At 39.9% G+C, this 11,378-nt stretch overlaps 1 protein-coding gene across 1 annotated transcript; it reads right to left on the bottom strand.

The window, feature by feature from the left end:
• Positions 1 to 6,782: 6,782 nt before the first annotated feature.
• On the bottom strand, positions 6,783 to 10,180 carry LOC132045554 (uncharacterized). The gene has a single exon (XM_059436148.1). The coding sequence runs from the start codon at positions 8,064 to 8,066 to the stop codon at positions 6,876 to 6,878; it is 1,191 nt and encodes a 396-aa protein (XP_059292131.1). The 5' UTR covers positions 8,067 to 10,180; the 3' UTR covers positions 6,783 to 6,875.
• Positions 10,181 to 11,378: the final 1,198 nt, after the last annotated feature.

An 11,378-nucleotide genomic window follows, 5' to 3' on the forward strand; every position in this document is an offset into this window, starting at 1 on the left:
GATGGAGAGGAGGCAGAAAAAGGCAAGAGAGCACGCCAAAAAGCAAAGCAAGTTTTTGAACAAGATGATGAGTATTCTGAGGAGTGTATGCGGAGCACCGAATAAGGATGAGGAAAATGAGGAAGAGTTTGTCCTGCCAGAGCCCAGTAGCTCCAGCTCCGAAGGTGAGCAGAGATGACCACACACTCAGTGCTAGCAGGTATGCCTAAGATTATTTTTTTTTTTGTATGCTTATGTGATGCAGTGAGGACACTGCAAATTTTTTAGTTGGGGGTGGCTATCTGGTATTGTTGTATTGTAAATATGTGTTTAGGACCCCCTTCGGCTTTTCTTTGCTAGAGTTCTTTTCCTGAGGGGTTTTATTTTTGTTGAAACTGGCATGTTTAGGATGTTGCTTAGGTTGAATGGAGTAGTTTTGACCTATTTGGTGTTACTTTGTAACTGATGGCATGTTGTTATGGTTTGTTGGGAAATTTTGAACCCCTCAAAAATTTGAAAAACGCATACTTAAGACAGTTATTGGTTGACATGATTGATTCTTTATATGACATTATGATTATTAGGGTATTGTGTGTGATGAATGACTACTTAGGAGGTCACAAGTGTAAAAATAATTGTCCTTATGCCAATGTGTGTGTGAGTTGTTAGTTTGGTTCTGTTTACGCATGTATAATTTAGAACTTGCCCGGTTGGTCTTGTTTGAAATTCGAAAGTTAGTTTGGTTGTGAGATGATCTTAGGCTTTCTTCGTGTAAATAGTCACTTTGTCTAAATAAGCATTACCAAAAGTTTCAAATATCCTTAGTTTCCCTTTTTGAGCCTTTTGACCTTTTTCTTGGATAGCCAATTATGAAACCTTACCCTTTGTACAATTAATCCATCTTCGCACCCGTTCCCTCCTTGATACTACTAGATAAGATGAGGCAAAATGCCTAAAGTCGGGGGTGAATTAACTGTGAAGTAGATGTTAAAAACATAAGTTGGGGGTGGTGGAGTTTGCTAGTGGAGATTCGATGTGGTAGTTGCATATATATATATATATATAAATTAAAAAAAAATCAGAACATTGTAACACAAAAAGATTTGCGAGCTGATTAGGAATAAAAGCACATCAAGGTCGAAAACTTGAAAGGAAACAAAGGGGTTGGAGAGAAAAGAGGTGAATTAAGGTGAAGAGATGTTGTAGTGTTCAAGGAGGGTGAGTCACTAATATCCAAAAAGTATCCTACCCGTCCCTAAGCCTACATTACAAGCCAAAACAAGTCCTAATATGATCACAACCGAACGAGCCTAGGATGAAAACATAGAGAATAAGGGCAAGCCTATGGTATTTGCATGTGTAGATATGAATTTCTTTGTGAGTGTGAGTGTTTTTCTCTTCTCTTTCGTCTTCGTCCCATTCTTGTTGTATATATGTGTGTTGGGACATTCTTTGGTCTATGTGAGGGCATAACGATGAGAATTGAGCAAAATAACGTGACCGCCTAAAGTAGCGTTTGTGTGCATCATAATATGTTCGATAATGTAATGTCATGCATCGAAGCTTCATTGTTAGTAATAGCATTCTTGGGTTGTGTATATGGTTTGAAAATCGAAAAATGAGGTGGTTCTTGGAAGAAAAACATGCATGCCGGTAGTTCAGAGTTAAAACCAATGTAGATATTGTTATTCTATGATATCTAGGTGTTAGATTGAACCACGTTGTTTTGTATGGCTTGGTTGAGGACAAGCAAATCCTTTAAGTTGGGGGTGTTGATGTGGCGTGATTTTACGCCACAATTGATGCTTTAAATTGTGTAAGTTTTACTTGTTTTTAAGCAAGTCTATGTGATTTTACGTGGTTTTTATTATGTTTCAGGTAATACGAGGTCCCTAGAGCCTAAGTGTGGAAAACAAAAACAAAAAAAGTGGAAAAAAGTTTATCACTGGAAATAACTGGAGATTCTGGAAATTTTGTTGGAAAATTACTCTGCGCGTTCGCGCCAGCATGTCACGCGTTCGCGCTGAAGTAAGAAGGTTTGATGCTGACGTCATCCGCGCGTTCGCGCAGAAACATGGCGCGTTCGCGCAGAAGGTTTTCCGGCCCAGTCCGAGCAGAACTTGGATTTTGACGATTTTTTCTATTACAGTTCATTTAAAAGCCAACTGGGAAGATTGTAAAATTATCTTTGGCATAAAACACAAGTTTGGAGGCTAGGGTTCCTACGTAAATATTCTTTCTTTTATTTAATCCTTGTTTATGGGAATTTCTTGGTGATAATTAAGATTGATACTCTTGTTGTGCTTATTTATTGATCGACATTATTTTTAATCAAGTAAGTTATTGTTATTTTAATTATTCTTGTTCTTCAACGTTTCTCAAGGGAGTAGCTAACCCTAGGACTTGCCCATTTACTTTGTTTGAAACTCGAAAGAGGAAGAACGGGGTTGGGATAGAATAATTAACATGAATTTGGGGCGTTAACCTTATCTAATGGAAATTGACCTAGGAATAGGCGATACCACTAGTAGCCATATTCGGGTGTTCTTAATGCTCCTAATTGCTTGAGGGATCTTCAATTGGGTAGTCTAGTTAATCTTCGGGAGAAGTTAATTTAGAGTCATTATCCGAGGCTAAATAACATAAACTTGCTATTATTTATAATTCGTGAAATATATTGGATCGTTACTTGAGAAGTAGTTTCCTTTATTCCATTCTTGTGGCCATTGATCAATTTACTTGCTTTCTAGATTAGAATTTATAGTTCCGTACTTTATCAGAACCTTATCAAAAACCACTATTGATGCGTTCGGTCTAGCTATTGTTAGTGATAATTCGTAATCTGCTGAAATTGCCTACATATTGTTCCTTGTGGGATTCGAACCCAACCTTGTTGGGTTACTATATTTGACAACGTCCGCGTTATACCATTAATAGGTGTAATTTGAGTGTATCAATGGAACAGCACCAGCAGCCTCGGTAGGAGCAGGTACCTCGAATGTGGTAGCTGGATCCCCGACGGGCAGTGAGCCAATATCCATTAGAGCCTCGGTGTCGGGTATCGGCTCAGCTCCTTGTTCGGCCTCAACAGTCGAGTCAGGCTCGGATCTCCTTGTCCTTTGCAGAGGAACCTCCTCAGAAGAGGCATCACCTGAAATATCGATGAATTCAATGGACCTTAGAGGTGCCGGGTAAAAGGTTTCTTCCCCACCTGTTAGCAGAGCCGGAGCGGAAGGTCTCTCTGAAATTTGAAGGAAGTGGCGGAACGGTGGCTTCTTTCTCCGGAACAAACTCAATGGATGGGGCCACGCCGACCCGTCGGATAATCAGATCGGGCTCTTCTTCATCTCTTAGAGCCCGGACAACGCTCCTAGCCCTTTTTCTCGATTTTTGCACTTTTTTTTAGGGCTTTCTTCGCCTTTTATTGGCAACAGCGATGATGCGGGATGACCCGGCTAAATCAAATTCTGGTATCGGCACAGCTTGCTCGGCTGCTACCTCCGGTCTGGGCTCCACCGAGCCCTTGGGTAAACCTAAATATCGAAAAGGTTAGAGAAAGGAAAAGAAAAGGCAGAAGATACGTTATCCCAAGTCAAATATAGTATTTACCATGATTTTGGGCAGCCCATCGGCCACGCGACAGGATTCCCCATGTCAGTTCTTCATGGGTATGTTGACCGTGAAGTGCTTCAACCCACTCGTTCATGTGTGGGACGGCCGGAGGTATCCATGCCATGGCTGATAAAAAGAGAAGGGGAGTGTAAATACAAGGGTTTGATGAAACTAGTCGGGGAATAATTGCGAAGGAGGCGAGAAACTTACGGTTATCGTTCCATTTTTTCGGGAAGGGCATATACTCAACCGGAATAACGTCTGCAGTCCTCACCCGGATGAAGCGCTCTAGCAGCCCCGGTCTCTGTCTTCATCCATCTTTGAAAATATCGGATTCCGGTCTCGCTTGGTGAGCTTTATCACACCCCCTCGGAATCGCCTTGGGGAGTATAAGTGGATTAAATGGGTCATCGTGAATTCCTTTTTGGCATTGTTGGCCAACAGCCGGAGGCAGGCCACGGTCCTCCAGATTATCGGACCAATTTGGGCCAAGGTTACGTTATAAGTCCGGCACATCTCCAATATAACCGGATCAATTGGGGGGTCGAGCTTGAGCGTGAAGGGATAGGTGTAAACGTACAAGAAGCCTTCCCTATGGTCGGTAATAGACTCGTCTGGCCCGGGGGCGAATACTTGCACCGGACGGTTATCCCATCCGCAATTAGCCCGGACCTGATCAAGTTTATCCTCGGTAATGGACGAGGGGTATCGCCTTACATCGTACCCTCTGTCCGCAACCAAGGAGGGCTTCTCGGCTTCGAATTCTTTGTTGTAGTTGGGTTTGGATGGCACTATGTCTAAAGCAGTAGGCTCGGTGACATTTTTTCCCTTAGGTTGAGAAACCGGCTGGGCTCCTTGAGAAGAAACAGAGGGAACATCCTGGGAGGTGGTTTCGGTGTTGGCAGACATTCGGAAGAAATGGAAAAGGAGATTGTAAATTTGATAAGGGAGAAGTTCCAAGAAGAGAGAAGCAGCGATAGAAAGGAGAATTGAAAATGACAAAGAAGAAACAATCGAAAAACAGCAGATAAGAGGTTTCTAACAATCAATGTATGCAACGAATTTGGGAATGAGAACGGTTGAATCAACGAGAAAGGTGAGATGCAGGTGATTTGAAGTGAAGATGAAGATGAATTGAAGGTGAAAAGAGAAGTAAAATGAAGTAAAAATGATGAAGTGAAGGGGTAAGCGCCTTATATAGGCATGGGATCTGAGACGGTTACAGATCCCAACCAACCGGGGGATGCCACGTGTCCCATAATTAATGAGATGTGATTTGAAAAGACGTGTGTAACGGCGGTTAAATAAATTGGTCGTTCGGGGTGTGACACGTGGCTGGTGGCAGAAGGACGTGACGTAACTGTTCCCGCCAAAATGAAAAGATAAGAACGAGCCTATAGAACCACCGATTTCGTGACTCATCCACTTCCCGTTACTCCGGCAAAGCTTCTGTCCAGAAAGTGTGGGGACTATCTGTATACGGTAAAAGTCGGATTAATGCTTGACCGGTGAGACCGGGGACCAAGAAAAGGAAGAAAACAAGCACGAGCGCTCAGACCGGGGGTATTGCATCAGTAGTGCTTGATCAGAAGAAGTCGGAGGAAAACTGTAAGGTCCGATTTATCCAGGGCAAACTACTTATCACAGCCAGTTTGGTTTCTCCATGGCCGAGTTGATCGTGGCCGTTAGTCTGGTTTCTCCATGGCCGAGTTGATCGTGGCCGTTAGTCCGGTTTCTCCATGGCCGAGATCGTGGCCGTTAGTCCGTTTTCTTCATGGCTGAGTTGATCGTGGCCGTTAGTCTGGTCGATCAGTTGTTCAATTGCCACATGTGAAGACCGTTTTGCCACCTAATGCTGCCAGTCGTACGGGTGTCAGACCGTACGACCCAACCTTATCCTTATTAGGGCTTCCTTTATTCTAAAAGGGCTTTATGATGTATGAAAGGCCCATAGGGCAAAACTATAAATAGGGGGCACTTCCCTACTTTTAAGGGTTAGCTTTTCAGATCTAAAACATTGTAATAGAATTTATATTGAAGCTCTCTCTCTCTCTCTCTCTCTTTCTAATTTTGGTCCGGCTTTGTAGTGTCCTTTGGCTCAATTCACCCATCCAATACGATAATAGTATAACAATATATACATATATTAGGCTTGAATCCATAAATATCTACATATTCATCCAAGTTATCAGTTTATATATTTACATATATATACAAATCACTATAAACGAATCCACATTACATTCCTCGTTAATCAAAATAGATTAAAGTGTCCACATATCCTATACCTCATTTACAAATTCAACTTATTACCTAGTTTCGGGGTAAACACAAAATATTTTTCAATAATTTAAATCGTGTTTCATGGTTGTAATGTAAACTATAAGAAATTAGCCATACGCACACTCCAGAGATTTGTGTTTTCGTCTTCTGTGAGCCCTTCCGTTATTATGAAACAATATAGAAGATAATGTCTACATTATGTGTCATCTTATTCTAATTTTGTTGGAAAAGATTGTCGCTTAAATATTTCGTCAACGAGGTAATCAACACAATATGCAATGGAATATATGAAAGTTTTTATGGCGCGATTAATAATTGCAGGTTCATAAGTCATAACGTGATAACGTAAACACTTCCTTCTCTCTCGAATTAGTGAGATACAATGAAAAGGCATGATAAACTTTTATCTATGGTTTGCAGGTTCCACAAACAGCTGATAACCTAAACAATTATTATTTATTTTGAATCATGTTATAATTTAGACAGTTTGTATTTTTAACTATCTACGGTAATGATATTTAAATTTTGTCACAAGTTATTTCATGACTATAAGCAAGATCAAAATTTGCTACCATTATTTTTCTTTAATAATATCACAGATGGCGCATCGCGCGGGTACATATACTAGTATACTAATAGGAGTGTAAGCGTAGAATTTTCATAATATAAGAGAGGTAAGTGCTTGATTTTATACAATAAAAAATATGTTCGGAACCGAATTATATTACAAAAGGTGTTTACCGTATTTAACCCAAAAATTTAATATTTCAACAGATTGCAATTCTTTCCCAGTTGCTCTATTAACTTATCCACTATTACCTTGTCTGAATAAAAGGTTCGACAAGTCGATACAAACATTTAGGTTGCTTTTTCAAATTTGCATTAGTTACGTTATGAAAGCTAATTCCTTTTCCCTCACTATTTAGGCTATTTACTGGCTTGACATATAAAATAGGCGTAGCAATACTTTAGTATACAAAAAGGGCATGCACGTACAACATTTAAGCTGAATTTGTCTCCGTAGACAACTTCTTCTTGCTCTTGCCAGCACTATTATTACTGTTATTATTAACACTACGAGTCCCTTGATTGTTGTTGTTGTTATTATTCGCCCCACAAACAATTGTGAACTCAAAACAATATGCATTCCCAAAACATGAATACAATCCTCCGTCCATGTTCCGCCGTGTGTGTCTGCCACCGCCGTTGCTTCCTCGTTGAGATTTCTCCACTGGCGCCACTGCCTCCGCTTTAGCATACGCTTCCTCTGCAGAGAGCTCTTCCAGTATGGAACTCTCTGCATCATCGAGTGCCATCGCTTTTGATGGCAGCCGTTGTGGTGGTGGCATGGGATGCAGTTTCTTTGCTATCTCCGCCGCCACAATGGAAGCGGACGGGCCGATATCGGAGCATAGCTCCGACCCGTTCACTATTGACCCGTTTGCCATCGACCCATTAAAAATTGACCCCGCTTGGTTAGGAAATTCTCCGTTGTTGTTGACATCAGAATATCCTAGGCTTTGTGATTGCCATAGCTGAATTTTATTACTTATTTGCAATGTCTCGTCATTGTCTTGATTATTGTTCTTGTTGATCATTTGGTCTTGAGCATTAATATCATTTATTTTTCTGTCTAAAATGTCTCTATGATCCAATGACAAAGGAGTAATTTCATTGAACAACGGCATGCTACGTTTGGACTTGTCAATAAGAGCCACACCCATATTAAGTATTCCTTGAGGGTTACCGTTAGGTCTACGTATTTGAAGAGCAACAAATTTCTTTCTTTTATCAAAAGGGTTGATGAGATTATCAAGAAGAACTTTAATAGTGCCTACAAGAATATCACGAAACCAAGAAACCGTATAAATCTCAACATGCACGGCAGAAGACTCAGAATTGAGAAATCCATCATCTATACGAAAAGAAAACTTGTCATTCCAATTAGGGTTGGTGTTTCCTTTATTGTCCACTTTGGTGGTGCGTTTTCGATTAGGGTTTACCCAAGTTAGGGCATATGTACGAAGGTTTTTGCAAACAGGAGATAAATCTTGCGCTGAAATGAGAGTTATTTCAAGAATATGATTGGTGTTAGGGGAAGGTGAAAGAGGTTGGGAAGAAGAAAGGGAAGAATTACGATCTGTGGTTATGGTTGAGGATGGTGGTGGTGTTTGGATGTTACTATGATCCATAATTTAATTTCTGCTACGATGCCGGTGCTGTCATCCGTGGCGGAGACGACCAGCTTGTAGTGGAAATATTGACATCTACATCAAGGTGGGGTGGTGGTGGTAGAGGTTTGGGAGAAAAATAATGGAACAATGAGTTTTTGTGATTTGTTTGGTGTGTATGGTGGTGAGGAGTTAGGGGGATTTGTTTTGGTTTAGTTTACCTTCTTTTGGACCATTATTTTTTTTGATTGGTATTGATTTTTAGTTTGTTCTCTCTTTCTTCTCCACCATACAAGTTTAATTGTAGTTGTTGCGTGTGATTGTACCAATCATGAAAACGGTAGTTTGGAGAAATAACTTGAGTTACTATAGTCATCCAACGTATAACAAAATTCTACAATAAGCTGTTACAGCACGTTATTATGAAATATCATTAATCATGTATTTATATTATGCATGATTATGTGCGTAAGCGGATGATTGTTGAAATATATACTAGTACTAGTTTTAGAGTACGCGCTTTGCGCCTGTATTCTGTCTTAATGAGTAATAAAGTAATTTAAGATTTGTGTTTGAGCTATAAAATTAAATATAGCTTCCTGAAAATGATAAATGTCGATCGTATAACTAACTCTATAAAGAAAGAAACTGTCCCTTAGAAATCCTCAACTATCGGTCTATAATTTAACGTAAAATTATTCCTAAGAATGACCAGAATTAGAATTGAAAGTTTATATTTATTTTGAAGTGTCATTGTTCAAGTGAAATTAGTATTTACATAATTCTAGTATTAGTTAACTCCTTAATTATAGATATTTAAGGTGGTGGAAGGTGGGGGTGTTTGGATGTTACTATGATCCATAATTTAATTTCTGCTACGATGCCGGTGCCCCCGTCTGTGGCGGAGAGGATCAGCTTGTAGTGGAAATATTGGCATCTATATCAAGATTGGGCTGGTGGTGGTGGTGGATTTGGGAGAAAGAGAAAGGAAAATGATTTTTTATGATTTGTTTAGTGTGTATGGTAATGAGGAGTTAAAGGGATTTGCAATGGCTTTAATATACTTCTTTTGGACAAGGTGTTGATTTTAAGTTTGTTTCTTTCTTTCTTCTCCAGCATTCAAGTTTAATTGTACTTTGTTGCGTGGTTGTACCCACTGGCTAATTTAGCACATATAGTGGGAGTTCATGAAAATCCAAATTTTTTGCTAAATATTTTTAAATATTTCGTTGTAAATTTAATTATTATTATATATTAATTTGATATTTTTATAAAATTTATAAATTTCAAATTCTCGATTCTTCTCTAATTGTACCAATCATGAAAACAGTAGTTTGGAGTAACAATTTTAGTTACTACAGTCATCCAAGGGATCACAAATTTCTACATTAACAATCACAATTTTAAGTTATTACAGCACGTTATTATTGCAATATATATCATTAATCATATATTTAGATATATTATTTATTCTAAAATAATTATTTATTTCATCTAAGGAATGAAATCAAAGTGTTATAGATGCATCAGGCATGGCTATGAGGGTAAGGGGGGAGATTAATTGTTGAGATATACACTGGTATTAAAATCAGAAATTAGTTATGTGTGTGTGTTTTGTAAATTTGTCGTCGTATGGTGGTATGACCTTTATATCAAAAAATCAAAAATTATAAAGCGAAGGGGAGCATAAGCTCAATCCTCTGTTCCAGTTTCTGAGCTAATGACTGGTCACAAAAAATAAAGCAAAATAGATCTCAGAGATACCATATGAAATATGTATGTAGCAAACACCAACATAAGAAGCCTCGGATGTTTCTCTTCTTCACTTATCATCATTAGTATCAATCATAGTGCATATCCATGTATCATGTAAAAATGAGTATGAATGCTATGCATGATATCAATATCAAGTGTAATCATATCAAATCTCATTCGTGCCTCTACATGAGCACACATCACAATAACAATACCGAATCCAATTCTTCCATTATCAGTGATAAATGACAAGATAAGTGAGAGAACTACAACATAGCAAATAAGCAACAAGCCCAACACCACACACATGTCAGCAAGACAAATCACAATAAATGAGGCAACAAGCCCACAAAGTCATCAACAATACCAACCTAAGAATATCCATCCCAATGTCACGGCCCAATTCCATGGACCGCGACTGGTGCCCGACTTGGGCACCCGTACTCACGCGTATTACCCAAAACAGATTTACGGATAAGTTATACAGATATAGGGAACAGATGTCGTACACAATCATAGGCGCCGACAGAAACCGGCAAAACTGTCATGGCGGGTGGGACCGCCCAAACACATATCGTACAGACGTAACCGAACAGAACTCAGACACAACCCACATTTATGTCCACGGACCTCTAACGGGAACCAACGGAGTCATATGACGGGACGGGGCCCGCGCCCCCCGAACGGATGAGCATATGCATAACGGTAGAATATGTACCAAAATATGTCTCGGGACAAAGGAGCACTCAAATGGGCCGAATGGATATCCTATCGTCGCGTCGCTTAACCGGTCGTCGTACACACGGGCATGTAACGCGACCCCGAAGAACGGGGGGTCGGTACGAACTATGTGCGAGTATGTAAAGCATAGAATACGTAAACAAAATTATAAACGAAAAAATAAAGTCCGGGAAGCGAGTGTACGGAAAATAAGCACGATGTACAAAATATCAAAGAAGAACATGCATGCAGAACGGTGTCAGGCCTTGCGGGACCCGGGGAACGTGGTCGCCACTCTACGAAACGGGCGCCACACACATCATACTTCGAAGATTTGCTCTGTCTCCGACACACATCATAATATCAAAGTACACATATATGCAAATATGGTTCGGAAGAACCAAACACATCATACTTCGAATTTATATACGGCGCCGGCCCCCTCAGCGAGAAGCTCGGGAACCGTGCGCACGATATAAACCGGCCGGGACTCGGTGATGGAAATAGACTCTATGCACGAAGAAAATGAGAAACTATATGCAAATATAAAACATACTTTAGACTCAACGGAATATTTGAAACGAAACATACCTGGGACGAAGGCGGAAGTCAAATCGGAATAGGACTATGCAAGGCAGGCCTCGGGAAGCGTGCACATATCTCGAGTCAACCCGAGGTGGCGTACAGAAGCCATAATCCTTAGTTACTCTAAAATCGTTTACGAATGTTTCTACGCAATCCGAATTCATTTATAAAAGTTATAGGTGTTTAAACTAGTTTCTTAACAAAGCACAAGGTGCCTAATTCAATTCTATTGAATAAAGAAGGGGAAAATTGAGGCGCGGATTTCGGAAAATA

This window comes from Lycium ferocissimum, unplaced genomic scaffold (genome assembly GCF_029784015.1).
Source record: "Lycium ferocissimum isolate CSIRO_LF1 unplaced genomic scaffold, AGI_CSIRO_Lferr_CH_V1 ctg704, whole genome shotgun sequence".
Classification (NCBI taxonomy): domain Eukaryota; kingdom Viridiplantae; phylum Streptophyta; class Magnoliopsida; order Solanales; family Solanaceae; genus Lycium; species Lycium ferocissimum.

Coding starts and splice junctions, on each gene's coding strand:
- LOC132045554 (XM_059436148.1), bottom strand. CDS start 8,066: ATGGATCATAGTAACATCCAAACACCACCACCATCCTCAACCATAACC.